The 19,871-nt window shown below is 36.8% G+C and overlaps 1 protein-coding gene across 5 annotated transcripts in view; it reads right to left on the bottom strand.

Annotated features, from left to right (window-relative positions):
* DNAJC1 (DnaJ heat shock protein family (Hsp40) member C1) overlaps positions 1 to 19,871 on the bottom strand; it is a 137,919-nt gene that overhangs the window by 55,099 nt on the left and 62,949 nt on the right. For all 5 annotated transcript variants that reach the window (XR_015746124.1, XR_003371607.2, XM_087948324.1 and 2 more), the window contains exon 8: positions 7,395 to 7,561. Coding sequence is in view for 3 of the 5 variants with exons in the window: in XM_087948324.1 (XP_087804450.1) it covers positions 7,395 to 7,561 (167 nt within the window). In the remaining 2 variants the exon portion in view is untranslated. The remainder of the gene's footprint in view (positions 1 to 7,394; positions 7,562 to 19,871) is intronic.

Here is a 19,871-nt window from a genome sequence, read left to right as displayed (position 1 = left end):
GTTCTTTTGGCTTCGTATTTCAACTCTTAGAAATAGAGATCTGGAACTATGAGAAGCAACAAGAAATGCTTGCAGATCAAGAAGATTGGGGCAAAGAAGAAGCCATCTTTAATGATCAAGTAACTTTATGTGGGGGAAAAAAGGAAAGGGCGGAAAGAGAATGAAAAGTTTAAGATTTGAAAAAACAACCAAAAAAAAGAGAATAGTTTGAAAAATAAGTATAATATTAGAAAGAAACAGAAGAGGGGATTACAGAAGAGAGAATTAGAAGTAGAGAGACAAGGGGGTAAAAAGGGGAGGGAGAAGAAGAGAGGGAAGAAGGAAAGGAAAAGAAGTTACAAAGGACAGAAACAAGATATAGAGAAACAGGGCAGAGGTACAAGAATCGAAAGTATAAGCCTGTTTAGAGATAATGGGTGAAAACTTAACTGTAAAAGGGATTCTGCAAAGGTACACAAGATAGTATTGTTATATTATAAATAGAAATAATTTTTGAAAATATGCTTAAAATGATGGATAAAATATTTATCATAATCTCGTGGAATGTTTGTTAATAAACAAATGAAATAAAGTGAATGAGAGAATTAAATTAGGAAAGGATGGGAACATTTTAATTATTTAATGATTTATAAAATATAAGTGAAAAGAAATAGGGGAAAAATTAATTATGGAAAGCTTATAAGTGTTCCCAAGGAAGTATGATATTTAATTGAAAAGAAAGGTTAAAGATGTTAAGATTTTAATGAATATTAATGATAGTATTGAATTGGAATGGAATGAGTGTTTTATTTACACACATATATATAATCTTTTTTAAGAATATAGTGTGTATTTTAAGAATGTACCAAGCAGAATTCAATTGGAAGTTATGTATTATATTGAATGTTATAATGTTAAAGGTATACATTGATGCTTAAATAAGAGTTGAATGGATAAAATTAAAAGATATAAAGGTGTCATACCCCAATTGGTAACTACAGGGAAAAATTTGTTTGATAAGAAAAGATAATATGAAATTGAAACAGGACAGACAAAAGTATAAATATAATGATTTGATTGAGATGAGATAATTAAAATAAAGTTGAGAAAATTAAAAGAGGGGAAAAACTATGTAGAAAATATAAAACGGTAATAAGATATGGAATAGAACATAAAAATGAGCATGAAATTGAGTTTGTGTCTGTATGAAGAAGTGTAACCCGGGACCATGCTATTTTTAAAAAAAGATGTTTTATTTGTATTATGTTCTTTTTGTGAAAACCCAAATAAAATTAAAAAAAAAAGTTGATGAAGAAACTCAAGAAAAACTTGATTTTCTAGTAAAATATTGTATTTGGCCAAGAAAAAAAAAGATACCATGGAATGTAATTGTTATAATTATAATTGTTAGAACACTAGGAATGCTCACACTATAAGAATGTAATTTCTAGTCAAAATCTCTTCAGATGACTAAACCACACAGTAGGGTTGTTGGAGGTTTAAAGAGAGGGGGAGGGGGAAACCTAAACTTCTTTTAGGAGTGGAATAAAGAAGTGATAAATAGTGTTTAATTTATATTAAAGTAGTATTAAAGAAACCAGATTTCATTAATTAGAATTAGCTTGTGATTCTAGCCATTACATTTCCTTCATCTTTTGTTAAATTTTGAGCAATTATTTAACTCAGCAGTTACATCCAGGCCATTGGTGAAATTCAGAAATCTTCATATAATTTTTTTTTTAATAAAACAAGTTTTATTGGTTTTAAAGACAAACAAAACATAAGACATCAAAGTATAAAACCTCCTTTCTCAAAAATTACTTATAAGTTTTAACAAGGCAAATAAAGCATTATTTTTTAAGGCATAGTTCCACATTATCACATTTCCATTTAAACACGTATATATCTTTTCCAAATTTCTCATTGTTTCTCCCTTCACTTTTATTCAATTATATTTCTTTCTATCAAGGTTTTGTTAATTCTCAAACAAGCATAAACACACAAAATACAAAACATAAAACAAGACATAAAAAGATAAAACCTCCTTAATTATCATTTATACATGTCTTTTCCAAATTTCTCTCCCTTTAGTTTTATTCTTCCAAGGTTTTATTAATTCACAATCAAAACATAGTTAACCAAAACACAAAACATAAAACATAAAACTTCTTTTGAAAAGTGGCTTAGCCCCGGGTTACATCTTTTTTTACAGACCTAAATCAAGTTCATGCTCACCTTATATACCATTCATATCTTATTAACCATTCTATATTTTCTATATAACTTCTCCCTTCTTTTCACTCTCTTAATTATATTTTATTTATTTCATCTTATTTCAAAATCATTATGTTTGTATCTTTTGTCCGTTCTTTTCCAATCATCTATTTATCTCTTGTCTTTAGCAAAGAATTTCCCCTGTAATCACTTTTAAGGTGTGACGCCTTTCCCTAAAGTAACACTTAAAATAATACATAATTTCTATTCTGATTCTGCTTAGTACATTCTACATATTGCATTTTGGAAAAAAAGAATAATAAACTTATAATATAGTTAAGTATATAATTTCCATTCTAATTCTAATTAATAGTATAACTAAGCATTAATCATTTTACACATTCTCTTTGATATTTTATTAAATATTGAAATCTATCATTATAAAACATTTTAATATTTTAATATTTTGTTAAATCTTATAATATTCCAATAGACTATTTCAAATGCAAATACTACAATACTATCTTATGTACTCTTGCAGAATCTTTCTTAAATTATACACTGTCCTTTATCCTTTATCTCTAAAAAGATATCTTGTTTCAGACCGTGGCTTTTTTTCCTTTTTCCCTCCCTTTCTTCTCCAGTCTGATCTTTTGCCCCCCTCTCCTAACCTCCACCTTTTTAGCTTCCCTCTCTGTTGTAATTCTCTTTTCAATTGCTTTCTAACATTATACCTTTTTTTTCACCTTATTTTTCTTTTTCTTGGTTGTTTTATTGAATCTTAAATTCTCATTTTTCCTTCCTCTCTTCCTATTTTCTTTCTTAATCGAACTTTTTGTCCATTAAAAATGGCTTCCTTTTCTTCTTCTTCTTCTCCTTCTCCTTCTTCCTCAAGTATTTGCTGGTACGTAGAAACTGCCATTTCTAAAAAGTGGAAGACAGCTCCCAATGAATTCTTGCCATTTTGTTCTCTTTCTTTTAATTTTTCATATTCCATTTTTAGTTGATCCACAGATGGTGCCATTGTAAATTTTTAAGAACAACCCAGATGTTTTTAATCTTAAAGTAATTTGCAAATGTCAAAGTTATCAAACAATCCAAACAGACAGAAATTATTTCTTCTTCTTCTCTTTGCAACTTTTCCTCCTGGGGCAAAATCCCAAATATATTTTAAAGCCGTATTACAATTAGTTGTTGGTCTTATAATCTTCAAAGCGTCTCCTCCAACAAGTTTTTAAAGAATTTTTTTTTTAGTCCTCTCCTTCCCACTTATAACAAAGAGCTTGTTTTTACCTCAAAACAGCAGGTTTTTCTGTGCTCATTTGCTTTCACCGTAAGGAAGGGGAGTGAACTTTCTTTCAGCACTTTCGCCGCCCGTAACAAACTTCTTTTGGAAATAAATGTATCAATCCGAAAGTCAGGCTTCCAGGGTGTTTTAAAAGTAACTTAATGTCCCAGTTCAGCCAAGAAAACTTCTCCTTCTGTCTTCCTCCTGCACAGTCTTATCCGGTTGAAGATTCCTTTGTGGCTGCCATTTCTGACAGCCGCTCCACCGCCTCAGGAAAAAGGAGTCTAGCTGGCTGGGGAAAGGGGGTGCGATATCCCCAGACCCCTGCCCGGATCTCCTCTGTCTTCCGCTGCCTCTTCAGGGCAGCGACAACCCCCAAATCCAGTTGGATCGGGGGTACCTCAGCAGCGAGCGCAGCAGGGACCCGCAGAGAAGCGGATTACTGCCGCCGCCGAAGCCTTGCAACCGGAAGTCCCAGAAATCTTCATATAAATTTTGTCCAATAAAGTATGGATTTATTATATACACATCTATAACATGTTGGATTTTTTTCTTAATTTTGTAAAATATTTAATTGCTAACCTTATTGGTTGAAACAAAATTTCTTATAGCTTACTTATTTTTAAGTTGGGTTAGGCTACTTTTAAGTATAAAAAACTCTGTCAGAATAGGAAGCTAGTTAAATGAAGCCAAGTCACTGTTCCTCTCTATTCTGCATTGATCAGACTATACTTAGGATATTGTATTCAGTTCTGGGAAACACATTTTAAAAAGAAATTAATGTACAGAGAGTATTTAGAGGGGCCTGGAAAAAAGATTAAGAAAAATAGAGAATACCATAGGGAGATATGAGAACTGTCTTTAAGTGTATGAAAGACTGTCATGTAGAAGCCAGGGCAAAACTTTTTAGAGTTATTCCAAAACACTGGACAAGATATTATGGATTTAAATTCAAATCTCCAGAACCAAATATATTACATGTTAAGGCACTAAAAGCAATAACAGAGGAATTCATGGACCTACTCTCAGTAACCTTTGAAAATGACTTGGGAATTGAAGAGGAACTTCTCAGATCTGCAGGTGATACAAAACTAAGGACCATGGCTAAAACTTTAAATCAATATTTCTTAATTTTGGCAACTTTAAGATGTGTGGACTTCCAACTTCCAGAACCCCCCAGCCAACCAATTCCCACTAGGAGTTGAAGTCTGCCTATTTAACATTGTCAAGTTTGATGAACAGAGTTTTAAATGAATGACCAAAGTTTCAAAAAAATCGGGGCAGGCATGGCCAATGGCTGAAATAAATAGTGTGGCATTTAGTAGGGAGAAATGTAGGGTTCTGCATTTGGATAGGAAAAATGAAAGGCACAAGTATAGCATTGGATAACCTGACTTGGCAGTAAAACATGTGGAAAGAATCTGAGTATCCTTGTCATCTTCACATTAAATATGAGCCAGCTGTGTGATGCAGCTGCTAAAATGGCAGCGCTACCTTCAGGTGCATGAACAGGAGTAAAGAATCTGGTTTACAGATGTAATTAATTTAGTCCATTCTAGTCAATATTATTTAGAGTACTATGCCCAGATATAGGTAAGACAGTTCAAAAAAGGTTAAGGACAAACTGAGGTGACTTCAGATGAGAGCCCTCAAGTCAGTGATTGGTCTGGAAACCAAGTCCTATAAGGAACAGTTCAATGATACAGATATGTTTAGCCGTCAGGAAAAATGACTAAGGAAAAATATGATAGCAATCTTCAAATATCTGAAGAACTATCCCATAGAAGAAATGGGCTCATTCGCTATTACCCCACTAAAAAGAAGGAATTTCGGGCTAGATCCCAGAGTACTTCCTAGCTACGTTGACTGATCAACCAGCGAAACAGGTTGTCATATGATGTGATATAATAGGTCTTCAAACGAAGTCTGAATCACTATCTGTCACAGATACTCTAGAGCAGTGGTTCTCAACCTTTTCTTTACTACAGACCTGTTAAATACCTTTTGTGGTCATAGACACCACAACAACTCAATAGTTAAATCATAACATCGCTACAAGCTTTTGCAAATCTCCTGTGATGACATCATGGCACCCAGGTTTGTGGACCACAGATTGAGTTTCAAAACTGCTCTTATTTCATGAAAATGCATATGCATTATAGCTATAGGAGGGTTCATTTTAATGTTTTTTCATAAATGGATCAATTCTGGTTGGAATGGAAGAATGTACACAAACACCAGCTTGTCTGAAATGGCACCTAGCAGATCAGAGAACTTTAAAAGTAGCTTCTGAAGTCACATTAAGGAAATATCTTACCACAGAGACTGGTAAGGATAATCAAGAAGATTACAGGAAGCTTGCTTATAAGCGCTATGTGCTTAGAGCTCAAAACATTAGAGACCCCACACACCCATGTGTCCTTTGCTCATCAATTTGTAATATTCTGAAACAAATTATTGGTCAGATTGCTGCACTGTATTCAATCAACAAAGAAAGACTGAATATAAGCATAGAAATATATTTTAATATATTTTAATTATTTAAAATAATTCAAAGATTTACATAAACTTAAATGCAAAGATTTTGCCCATTTAGATTTTTTTCTCACCAGTTACACATTTAACAGTAAATTTATTTTATTTTAAATTTTATTTTATCAAGACTCCTTTCTATATATTTAGAATAGAATAACAGAGTTGGAAGGGACCTTGGAGGTCTTCTAGTCCAACCCTCTGCTTAGGCAGTAAACCTTATACTATTTCAGACAAATGGTTATCCAATCTCTTCTTAAAAACTTCCAGTGTTGGAGCATGTGGCTAAGAATTTGGCTAAGAATTACAGCCATGAAATTTTCCATGTGAGAAAAAGCAATACATAATCTTTTAAAAGTTCACTGTGTTTAGAAATATTTTAATGAAACTCTCCAAGAATATCACTGGTCATCAAGATTAGACCCAGATGACATATTGTAATCTTCAGAAAGACATATAGTTCATTAACAGTTTTTAAATTTTGAAAAGTTAGGAGTTTTTTTCATGCATTGGTAACTGGCAGTGTGCTCTGGAAATCTAAGATAATAGTCATTTTGGCTTCCTTGCAGAAGCCAAGATTCATTTCCTCAATGTGTGATAAATTAACTGCTGCCAATTATGGTTCTCTTATTGTGCTTATATACAGTAGATTTAGACATGTAGAATTCACTTGTCTTTCATCTTTTAGAAATGCCAATTTTTCTAATGACAAATAAATGATTCACCCAACACGTTTCCACTTCTTAGCACTTCACCTTGGACCCATGCATTTTTACAGGGGCCGGATTAACATGCCAGATATAAAATAGTATGTATATAGTAACAAATTACAATATAAAGCATATGGTAGCAAAGCATAATAGAAACAGCTTTGACATTTGCATTGTCTTGAGGACTTTTCTGATATATAAAGAGAATTAGAAAAATAAATACAAGGAAATCAGAATTTATATACTATAAACCCAGCACTTAAAGGACTGAACCCTAACTCGTTTCAGGTAACAACTTGGTTACACAGAGCTCAATGTATATACTTCTTTTTGGGGCCAGGAAGAAAGGAGTGTTCATTCAATGTTACTTCTCATCTGCATAAGACAACAAAGAAGATAACTAAAACAAAGTGCAGAATTAGAGCAGCTGTTCTAATAATATATTTATTCTAAAAAAATAGTGGGATCAGACATATAATTATAAATATTAAATATATGTTAAATAATTCAGCCCTGACATGCTATATGAGAGACACTTTGCCTCTGTCAGAATTGATAATCATTATTTTGACTGCTTACTCAAATGCAACCTATAAATATTAGAATAAATATGTATAATTCCTTGCCAGGTCTTCATTTTCTTTATCCTTTTAGAACAAATATATACTTGCCTTTTTTTTAAGAGATTTGTTCCTGTCTTCCAACCAATCATCCATCTGGTCCTCAATTTCTTCAATAGAAGTCCCATGATCATATGATGGTATATATGCATTTGTTTCAACCACAGTATATACAGGAAATTCAGTTTTTGGTTTCTTGATTTTAGGTTTTTTTTCCTCTGTGAAAAATAAGAAAAAAATTAAATGACAAATTTTGGGGAAAAGCATGCTTACAATACCTACTACACTCAAATATGTCTAAGATGTTATTTTTGTAGATACAGATAACAACTAAAGAAAAAAGAGCTGTTGAGGTATTCCCCGTTAGGAGAATGAGTGCACTCAGGAAAACGTAGTGAGAGTGGTGAGGAATAACACACAACCAGCATACAGATACACTGAATAGTACAATGTAGGTTTTACTTCCTGTAAACGGGTAAACAAAGTCCAACAAACAGTCCAAATCATACACGGTTAAAGCAGGTAGCATTCAATACAATCAGTCCACAGATAATCCAAAAATGAAGTCCAGTATCATAAACAAAGTTCAGTAAACGGAGTTTGCTAACAGTTTGCAAGACTCACAGCAATTCCAGCAGAACGACGATCAGGCAAAAGGCAATAGGGAAAATTCAAGAAGAGAACAATCCAGGTTTCTGGCTCCATCTTATGGCCATCGGAGGAACTTCAGCTAATCACAATTACAGCACTCTCTTAAAGATACAACAGTACTAAATAACTATCCTGGTTTATATATTGCCAACCCAACTGTTGGGTGACTATCATTCCTAACATTCTCCCCTTTGTATAGGACAATATATAAAACCTTACAGTTTAAGTCCATATTCCTCACAACAAGTCTTATGTTTTACAGTGCCTTGGGCTTTCGTGAAATGATCTGCAATGTTATTCTCTGACATGCAGGACTCCAGTGTAATCATTTTACTTTGAACACATTGTCTTACATTTAGATAACGTAGATAGGTGTGTTTTGATCTTGTCTTTACGCAAGATTGGAAGCCATCTGAATTGCTGATTGGTTCTCTTCATATACAACAATAGGTTCCTTTACATCAATTCCCATCATTAGTTGTTTATAACATACTAAGTCTGTACATAATAGAGACAAACATGAGAATTCAGCCTCCATTGTTGATAAGCTTAGATGTTTTTGTCGAATAGACCGCCATCCAATTAACACCTTTCCTAATAACACTACAGTACCTGACGTTGATTTACATGTAGGTACGTCTGTAGCGAAACTTGCATCAGCATATGCAGTTAAACTTAGTTCATCCTTAAGCTCCAAATATAATGCATAATGCATCGTTTGTTTAAGATATCTCAACACATGCTTAGCAGCTTGTCAGTGCCTTTCAGTAGGCTCAGCATTAAACCTGGCTAATTGGTTGACACTATATGCTATGTTTGGCCTAGACCAATTACTGAGATAGGATAAGCTACCAATCAATGATTGATAAATATCTTTATCAAAAACAGGACACTGCACATCACTGTGGCTAAACTCCTGGCTCATTGGCGTCTTAGCCGGCTTACAAAGTTCCATTTTAAAGTTCTTCAGTAACTGGTTAATTTTATCTGCCTGTGAGATTTTGTAGCCTCCCTTAATTTTATCTATTTTCAAAGCAAGATACTGTTTAATCTCACCTAAATGTTTTATTTTAAATTTCTTTTCTAACAGTGAAATAATCCCAGTAGTTTCTTGATCAGTCTTAGTGATTAATGCTATGTCATCAGTGAACAATAGTAACAATGAAATTACACCATCACTTTACTTTTTGAATAAACATGGATAAGCCATGCCAGCTACAAAACCTATCTCTGTTAATTCCTTCACTATGCATTGGTTCCATTCATAGCCTGATTGCTTCAAGCCATATAGACTCTTTTTAATCTCCAGCAATCAGTTTTGTTATCAGTTTTTATCCCTAAAGGCTTCTTTAAATATATAGTATATTGCAACGGTGCATGAAGATATGCCGTCTCCACATCTAAATGGTTTATTGTGTATTTCTTCTTAGCTGCCCACACTAATGCTGCTCATAATGTGGTAGCCTTCAGACTAGGTGCAAACACCTCATCATAGTCATTGGCTGACTGATCGAACCCTTGTGCTATTAACCTGGCTTTATGGGTAACAGTCCCATCCATACCTGTCTTAATTTTATAAATCCACTTACACCTTATGGCATGCTCACCTGGTGGTAACCTGACATTTTCACATACCTCCAAACTGTGTAAGGATTTCAGTTCCTTATCCATTGCTTCCTGCCAAACAGCCTGATCCTTAGCAGAATACAGTTTCAGTTCATTATAGTTAGTAGGAACTATATTTACTTGGCATACTATACTAGCCTGATATCTATCTGGTGGTCGTGTTACACGGGTTGAACGTCTAGGTAACTCAGGGCTTACTGGTGGACTCTCCTGTTCCACCTGCTCCTGTTCTTCTACCTCCTCCTGTGCCTGTTCTTCCTCTTTAATGGCTATTGATGGTTTAACTATCTCATCATTAGGGACTACTTGGGTGTCGATAACAACATCATTGTTAGATTCCTGTTCTACTTTATGTCACCCAACGTGCTCAAGAAATTTAGCACTAGTGCTACAGTAAACATTACCTGTGCCTGGATCCCAAAATCTAAACGATCTATCGTTGACCTCATAACCTACAAAAAATAATTTCCTAGCTCTATGTTGCCCTTTTAGTCATATTTGTGAGGGAATATGCACCCATGCTGAAGCTCCAAATGTATGTACATAACTTAAATTTGGTTTTCTGCCATGCCAACGAGTGAATGGCAATTCACCAGTTGTTGTGTTCACCACATTGTTTAACACATGGTTGCTACACATTATGGCTTCACCCCACAGTGTTTCAGGCAAATCTGAATCAGGTAACATAGTACGAGCCATGGCTTGTAACGTTTGCCCTCTTCGTTCTATAAACGAGTTATATTGTGGCCTTTAAGGTGCAGAACGCTTATGCTCGATACCAGCCAATTTCAACATCGTTTGGAATCTATTATTAATAAACTCAGTCCTGTTATCTGTAACTAAAGTAATTACCTTATGTCTCATTTTCCTTTCTGCAAATCTTAGCCAATTAAAGAAACGTTGGAACGTTTCTGTTTTGTTTTTCATTAGATAGCAGAAACCGTACCATGAGTAATGGTCCATTGTACTCAAAACATAGCAGGCACCTCCCAAACTGGGTTTCTTAGGACCAATTATGTCAGCAAATACAACCTCTAAAGGTTCTTTGGTCTTAAACCCATTCAGTCTGTTTGCTGGAGTAACCTTACTTTTCTCCTGGCTACAGGCATTACAGTTTAAGTACTTGTTACAGGGTTTTAATTTTACTCCCTCTAACAATTTTAACAGTTTGTTTCAGCATTTTGAAATTGATGTGCCCCAGACATCTATGCAGTAAATGTATACAATCGTCATGTGGCTTAACATTGTTATAAACTGAGTTAGCCATCTGCAACTGGTCATCATGTATAATATATAAATCATTCTTTAAAGTAGCAGTAACACTTTTACCCTCTTTCTCTATTATACAGTTATCTCCACTAATGCTTACTACATAACCAATATTAATTAAAGCCCTTACTGATAACAAATTAAATTTCAGTTTAGGTACATGTAACATAGGTAAATGCTCATTTACACATGGACAATATGCGATACCTTCACCAGATGCTTTCATCTTCCATCCATTTGCCAGTGATACATGTTGCTTACTCGTAGATAACTCTAACCCTAACCCTAACCTCTCTCTATTTCTAGTAATGCACTGTGATGCTCCACTATCAACTACCCACAAATTATGGTTTACAGTTGAATTGCTAGACATAGCTAAATTAACATTTTTCTTAGTTGGTGATTACCAATATTCTGTCGTTTTCCCTTCTTACAGAATCTAGCTATATGTTCCTAGCCCCACAAGAAAAACATTTCCTAACAGTATAGGCAGTTGAAAACAAATCCTCTTCTTGTGGTTGTTTCTCTCTCAGTTGGTCTCTATCCTGCCTTCGTATTGCCTCTTCTAAGAATCGTCCGGTTATGTCACTCAATGTCAGTTCATTTCTGGTCAGGACTTCCAGTGAAGATCATCATAACTTTCATCCAATGAGTAAAGAATAATGTAAACCTGATGTAGCTCTGAAAAAATCAGTTCCTTTTCATGTAGTTCTTGAAAAGTTATTTTCATAAAGTTCAAATATACAGTATCGTGTATTCACACTAACTCTCAATTATCTGAGTTATCTGAACTGGGCGCATAACCAGTGTTGAAGTATTCCCCGTTAGGAGAATGAGTGCACTCAGGAAAACGTAGTGAGAGTGATGAGGAATAACATACAACCAGCATACAGATACACTGAATAGTACAATGTAGGTTTTACTTCCTGTAAACGGGTAAACAAAGTCCAACAAACAGTCCAAATCATACACGGTTAAAGCAGGTAGCATTCAATACAATCAGTCCAGGGATAATCCAAAAATGAAGTCCAGTATCATAAACAAAGTTCAGTAAACGGAGTTTGCTAACAGTTTGCAAGACTCACAGCAATTCCAGCAGAACGACGATCAGGCAAAAGGCAATAGGGAAAATTCAAGAAGAGAACAAACCAGGTTTCTGGCTCCATCTTATGGCTGTCAGAGGAACCTCAGCCAATCACAATTACAGCACTCTCTTAAAGATACAACAGCATTAAACAACTATCCTGGTTTATATATTGCCAACCCAACTGTTAGGTGACTATCATTCCTAACAAGAGCTGTTTGAGATCAGCTAGTTTGCACTCTGAATTTTAGACAGTAAATCAGCAGAGGTGTTTTACTTCATTAATCAAAGCATTATGTTCCTTCAGAAATGAATGTTGGTATCACTGGAATTATGATTCCATACTTTTGTTTCAAAAATGTTTGGCAAGATAAATAATTGGAGACTCTGTACTATCACAGAAGTTACGATGAGTGACAGGAATTTCAATCTAGAAACTAGCACACTAGTAAAAGGAGTGACATACCCCATAAGCTTCATTATGTTAATTAAACAGGTTACAGTGAAAATAAAAATTATTCTCAATGGCCACATATCGTATTACAAAAACAATATAAATGTTACATCTAATGTTTCAAATATAAGTTGTCCATATGGTGAAGATCAGAAAAAAACAAAAGCTAAGTATTTGAACCTACAGGATTTAAATCATACACAATCTGAAATATGGAGCTAAGATTAAAGCACTTTTCAAATTATAATTATAATTCAGATTATCTTGCAAAATATAATGCGATAAAACTACTAAAAATGACAAATGTTTTCCACTTTATGTACTTAAAATATTTCTTCTATAGTATTGTTCCTTGCAAACCCAGTTCTTTTTTTTTTTAAACAGGTTTTATTAATTCTTCAAAACATACAATACATACATACAAAAAAACACAAAACATAAAAGCGTAAAAAATCTCTTTTCTGAAAGTTGCTTAGTCCCGGGTTATAACTCTTGGTACAGACACAAATTCAAATTCATATTCCTTTTATATACCATTTCATATCTTATTAACATTTTCAATTTTCTATATAACTTCTCCTCTCTTTTAAATTTTCTCAATTTTATTTTATTTATCTCCTCTCAATTCAGATCATAATATTTATTATTCTTTGTCTGTTCTATTTCCAGCCATCCATTTATTTTTCTTCTTTAAAAAAGAAAAACTTCTCCTGTACACTATATGGAGTATGATGCCTTTATCTCTCTCCCCTATATTTATAATACTTAATATAAAACACATAACTTACATTGGGATTCTGTCGGGTACATTCTAAAATTATACTATGTTATCAAAAATGATACAAATCTATTCATTAGTATTGATATTCATTTATATCTTGAACGTTTAACTCATTGCTTTTCAATTAAATCACATACTTTTATGGGAGCCCTATTTTCCATAATTATTCCCCCCCCACATCACGTATTATAGCTCATTATTTCATTACAATATTCCTCCTTCTTCTACTTCAAATCTCTCATTTCACAAAAAATTTCGCTAATATACCATAGTCTGATCATTAATATTAACAATCATTTATATCTTAAACATTTTATCCATTTCAATTAAATATCATGCCTTTGTGGGAACAGTTATGCTTTCCAAAATTATTACCCCCCCAATCACAATCTTAAATCATATTTCATTGCAGTACTCCTTTTTTCTTAACACAAATTTCACTAGTTTATGTTAAATATTTTATCACATTTTAAATTACATATTATTTCCAATTTTCTATGGTTATTTCTAAATACAAATATAAAAATACAGTCTTATGTACCTTTCTAGAATCCCTTTATCAATAAAGTTTATCCATTATCTCTAAAAAACTTTTGCTTCTTAACATCTTGCTCCCCACCATTAGGGCTTCTCATCCCTTCCTTTCTCCTTCCTCCTTCTTCTACTTCAAATCTCTCATTTCACAAAAAAATTCGCTAATATACCATATTCTAATCATTAATATTAACAATCATTTATATCTTAAACATTTTATCCATTTCAATTAAATATCATGCCTTTGTGGGAACACTTATACTTTCCAAAAATTATTACACCCCCCACACACACACACATCAGAATCTTGAATCATATTTATCCATTATCTCTGAAAAACTTTTGCTTCTTAACATCTTGCTCCCCACCATTAGAACTTCTCATCCCTTCCTTTCTCCCTTGCTTCTTCTTCTCCTTGTCCTCTTTAACCCCTTGTCTCTCCACCTCCCTTTTATTCTGCTTTCCCCTTTCTGTTGTTTCTTAACATAATGTCCCCTTTTCACCTTATTCTTCTCTTTTTGGGCTGTTTTTTCAGATCTTAAAGACCTCTTTTCCTTTTTCTCTTGCTTTTCCCCTTCTCCAATCAAAGTCATTTGTTCATCAAAGATGGCTTCTTCTTCTTCTTTGTCCCCATCATCCTGTTGTTCATTCTGCTTCACATAAGTATAAACCGCCATTTCTAAAAATTGAAAAATAGTGCCAAGACCATCTTTCCCTTCTTGTTTTTCTTTTTCATATTTTTGATATACAAGTTTCAATCCATCCACAAGTAATGCCATTGTGTAGAGAAAAAGTTTTCCCAGATGTTTTGATCAGAAATAATTCTCAAAAGTTCCAAAATCACCAAACAATCCAAACAGGCTGTTTCTTTTAAATACCTTCTTCTTCTTCTTCACTTTCTCTTTCTGGAGTTAAAGTTTAATCACAAAGTTCCCTTTCAAATATATATTTTTGGAAGTCTTATTGATGTTTAGTAATTCTTTAAAATTCTAGGCAATCTTCTCCTTATTTTCAAATTTTGCTCCAATTTTTTTCCCTCTCCCTTCCCACTCACAGCCAAAAGGATTTTTTCCCTCCGCTGTCACTTTAGGAAGGAGAGCGGAACAAAGAAAAAACTTTCCCTTTTAAAATATTCACAGCTTGTAACTCTCACTAGAGACAATACATACTTAGCAGCCTTCAAGTTTCCAGGTCACTTTCTCTTGTCCCGGTTAGAAGCAACTTTCACTATTCTTCCGACTTTCTCCCTCCTGCACCTGCTTGTCCGGCTGCAGATTTCTTCGTGGCGGCCATTGCTGACCGCCGTTCCTCCGCCCTCAGGAAAAGGGGGTTTAGCCGGCTGGGGAGGGTCTGCGACACCCCCAAACCACTTTCCGGATCCCCTGTCTTCAGCTGCCTCTACGGGCAGCTATATCCCCCAGATCCAAACAGATCGGGGAACCTTGGCGGCGAACGCAGCAGGGATCGTGCGGTGTCGCGAATCCCTGCCGCCGCCGAAAGCTTGCAAACCGGAAATCGCAAACCCAGTTCTTAATGGGTACTGGAACAGTATACAGTATAATCAGGTCGCACCTATTTGCTAGAACCAGTTGTTAACATTCTAAGCAGTTCAGAGAACCAGTTGTTAGAAGAAATTACTGGTCTAATTCTGTAAGGAAGCCAGGAAGGAAACATTGGTGTTGCTTACAGAAACTGCCTCTCTGTTAACCCTTATTACATTCTTGGCAGGACTAGACTTCCTGTCTCAGGAACTTCTCTTGGGTTTTTTTCCTCTCCTTTGCTGGTACTTTGCTTGTGTGGAGTGACCATTCAAAGTTACAATGGCACTGAAAAAAGTGACATGACCATTTTTCACACTTATGACTGTTGCGTCCTCAATGTGAGTGATATTGAGTTGGCCACACCCAGCCAATAACACGACCAAGCCACGCCCACCAACTAAGCCACGCCCACAGAACCGATTGTTAAAAAATTTGAATCCCACCCCTGAGTATAACGCAAAGTAATTAAAACCATTTTTAAAAAATTAAAATCATAAGCTCTTTCAAGTTTCTAGAAAGATGCACACTTAGATTTCTAATTGAAATATACAGTATTTCTGTTCGAGTAATGAATAAGGCCTATCATGAAAATGAATTAAGAACATCGGGATTTGGTTGGTAAAGATATCTTCCATATAACAAAAAACTTCTCAACAACTATGAATGTTTAACTACAATTTCATATTATGTACTCAAACCAGTTTTCATCACTTCTTTTTCTTCATTCTTCTTCAGCAATCCAACATTAATTGGATACTGTATTATGCTTAAATAAAATTTAAACAATAATGATTTTAATAATTTAATAGAATAATAATTTATTTAACTAGTTTATATAGTTGCCCATCTAACCAAGAAAATCGAGGTGATGAACAGAAATAAAAACATACCAACTATATAAACCCATTAAAAATCACAGTCTGAGGTCCTCAACAAATCACATCCATCTCTGATCTCCATCAGTATCCTGGTTCCAATGGCTGACAGAAGAGTCAGGTCTTCACAGCCTTTTCAAAAGCAAAGATGGTTGGAATTATTTATATTTTGGACAGAGGCTGTTCCAATATAGGTATATGTTGGGTGAGAGCCAGGTGAGTGTGTTAGTCCCTCTCCCCTGGTGAAAGCTGCGGGGGAAGAGTGGCTCCCTGCTTGGTGGGTGAGAGCAATAGGGCAGGGTACTGTTTGTGCACTGAGTCAATGTATTATGAGTGTGTTAGGGGATAAGGGGCTGCAGGATGCGGCCCCTCTGCAAAAGTGAGGAAGGGGTGGTGTGAGCTTGAGGGCGCTGAGAGCAAGTGCTATAGTGCCTGTTGGGCTCATGTTGCCCCTGACTGTTTGTCAGTTGGAGGAGGTTCTCCTTTTATATCAAAAAAGAGTATGAGATGGGGGATGGAATGTTTGCAGATCCATGGTGGCCCTGGTCTTAGGCTGCTGCTTTTAATTGTCAGATCAGCCTACCCTTATTGCTGATTTGATTCTTGAAGAGAAGGCTGATCTGGCTTGTATAAACTGAGACCTGGCTGGGCCCAGAGGGAGGTGTTTCCATCTTAGAAATGTGCCCAGTGGCTTACTGAGCATGGCACCAGCTTAGACCTCAGGACTGGGAAGGAGGTATGGCTGTTGTTATCAGGGATTCTCTGGCTGCCTCTGGGTCATGGCTCCACAACTACCCAGTTGGTGAGACCATTTTTATTAGGTTGGGCTCAAGGGATCAGGTAGGATTGCTGCTGTGGTACCACCTTCCCTGCTTCATAGCAGTTTTCCTATCCAGACTCCTAGATCTTACTGCAGAGTTGGCAGTGGAGTTCTCCAATCTTATAGTTCTGAGGAATTTCAATCTGCCATCTCTGGGGTGGGGTCAGATGTAGCCCAATATTTCATGGAAACCATGACTTCCATGGGCCTGTCCCAGATTATCAAGGGACCGATTAGGAACAGTGCTCACATAGCCGATTTGGTGTTCTTGTCAGAGCAGTGCATATACAGCAATAGCACTTAACTTATATACCGCTTTATAGTGCTTTACACCCCTACGATCTCTCCTCACTCATAGACTTCTCTGTCCTCCGTGGTAGACAAAAGAACAGAGAGGAATAAAATGGATGAAGAGATGTCTAGAGCGCCGCTGGAAGAAGACGAGGGATGAACTTGATCAAACATGGGTAAGAGACTACCTCATGGTGTTTCATGCAGTGAAGTGTAAATACTTCTCTGCACTAATTGCATTTGCTGATAACTGATCAGCAAATCTTTTTAAAGTGAGCTGTCTCCTCCTGGGGAAAGAGGAGACTGAGGTCCACCTGAGAGAGCGCACTAAGGAATTTGCAGATTTTCTGGAAGGCAAAATCACTGGACATTGTTCCCAGCTAGATGCTGGCATGGGTGCTGGTCGGGGGGCTGAGGCAGGTTCTTGCCCTGTTATCTGGGAACAGTTTGACCCTGTTGCTCCTGAGGAAGTGGATAGGATCCTAGGGAATATGTGTGCAAGCACCTGTGTTTTAGACTCATGTCCCTACTGGCTTGTGAAAGCTTCCCAGGAGGTGAAAAGTGGGTGGATTCTGGCGGCAATTAATGCTTTCCTACAAGAAGGCGTAGTCCCCAGCACTTTAAAAAGGCTATGGTCCACCCTCTTTTCAAGACGCCATCACTGGATTCTACTGTGTTGGGTGGATAATTTCCAACCTGTCTCCAATCTTCCCTTTTTATGGGAAGGTTGTTGAAAAAGTGATTGTGTAGCAGCTCCAGAGGTTTCTGGATGAACAGATTATGTAGACCCTTACCAGTCAGGATTCAGAAATGGATATGTGACAGAAATGGCACTGGTCCCCCTTTGTGATTATCTCGGTTGGAACGGGATGGGAGTAGTGCATCCATCCTTGCTCTACTTAACCTCTTGGCGTTTTTTGATACAGTTCACCATGGTATTCTTCTGGAGCAGCTTTGGAAATTGGGAGGGGGGGGCTCTGTACTATCCTGGTTCACTTCCTTCTTCTGTGGCCATTTTCACTTAGTGTTAATAGGAGGTGAGAGATCCAGGCCTCACCCGCTGCTTTGTGAGGTCCTGCAGGGATCGGTGCTCTCTCTGCCCCTATTCAACAGTTTTGGGTGAAATCATCTGTCACTATGGTCTGAGATATCATCCATATGTTGACAATACCCAGCTGTATATCTCAGTATATAGTGAGTTAAGTGATGCCATGACTTCCCTCTTGAAGTCCCTGGAGGCTATTAGGGGCTGGATGTGGAGTAGCAGGTTGAAACTGAACCTTGGCAAGAGCAAGTGGCTCTGGGTTTGGGATTCTTTGGCCCAGGGAGAATTACTACCTTTGGTTTTAGGTGGGATGGCACTGCCCCAAATAGACCCTGTGTGTAATCTGGGGGTTCTCCTGGACTCACGACTCCTGCCCAAACAGCAAGTGGCAGTCATGGCCAGAAGAGCCTTTGTGCAACTGTGGGTTATGAACCAGTTACGCCCTTTCCTGGACCAACAATCCCTACTTACAGTCACTCATGCCCTAGTCACCTCCCATCTTGACTATTGCAACGCACTCTAGATGGGACTATCCCTGAAAAGCATCTGGAAGCTCCAGTTGGTGCAAAATGCAGCACCCACATGGTTTTGTGCAGACCTCGGTATACACATGTATTACCTCTTCTGCAGGAACTGCACTGGTTGCCAATTTGCTAAATGGTGCAATTCAAGGAGCTGGCTGTCACCTTTAAAGCCCTTCAGGGCTTGGGACCAAGATATCTGAGAGATCATGCCCTCTAGAGCAGGGAGGCAAGGAATGTTGTAGGTCCTGTCTCCTAAGGAGATACACCTGGCAGGATCCAGAAGAAGGGCCTTTTCTGTGGTGGCTCCCTCCCTCTGTAACATCATTCCTCTGGAAATTAGATAGGGCCTACTCTAACTCTCTTTCGGAAGCCCTGACTATGTGATTTTGCCGGTGGACCTGGAGAACCCAGAACGAGATGGAGCCCATTAAATGGCTGGTATGAATGTGTGTTGTCACCAGGGTGGGATTTGAGTTTGCTTGTTTGTTTATTTGTTTGTTTATTTATTTTTGTTGTTGTTGTTATTTCTTTTATATTGTACCTTTATGTTATATAAGCTGCCTTGAGTTACCATGTGGAGTAGCCAGTAATACATATTTTCTAAATAAATAAAAATAAATTAATAAGATAGGTATGACAGAGAAAATTCAACAGGTGATACTGCTTCACAAAAGGGATCTAGATCAGGGGTCCCCAACCGCCGGTCCGCGGACCGGTACCGGGTCCGCGGAACAAGCCTTACCGGGCCGCTGGTTGCTGGGCGCCGCCATCTTTTTTGGTAAAAAAGCAATTTTTCGTCAAAAGATGGCGGCGCCAAGCGCTGGTGAGCTTTTCCGGGTAGAAAGCCATTTCTACCCGAAAAGCTCACCAAAGCGCTGGCGCCGCTTATTTGACGAAAAAATCACTCCAGTGACGTCACCGGAAGTGATTTTTCGTCAAAAGATGGCGGCGCCCAGCTGACGCCGGAACCGGGCCGCGGCGCCCAGCTGACGCCGGAACCGGGCCGCGGCGTCGAAAAGGTTGGGGATCCCTG

This window comes from Notechis scutatus, chromosome Z, assembly GCF_049901735.1.
Source record: "Notechis scutatus isolate UNSWTSFEM ecotype Mainland chromosome Z, rNotScu1.2, whole genome shotgun sequence".
Lineage (NCBI taxonomy): Eukaryota > Metazoa > Chordata > Lepidosauria > Squamata > Elapidae > Notechis > Notechis scutatus.
The sequence above is the reverse complement of the archived record's forward strand: the minus strand, read 5'-3'. Positions and strand labels throughout refer to the sequence as shown.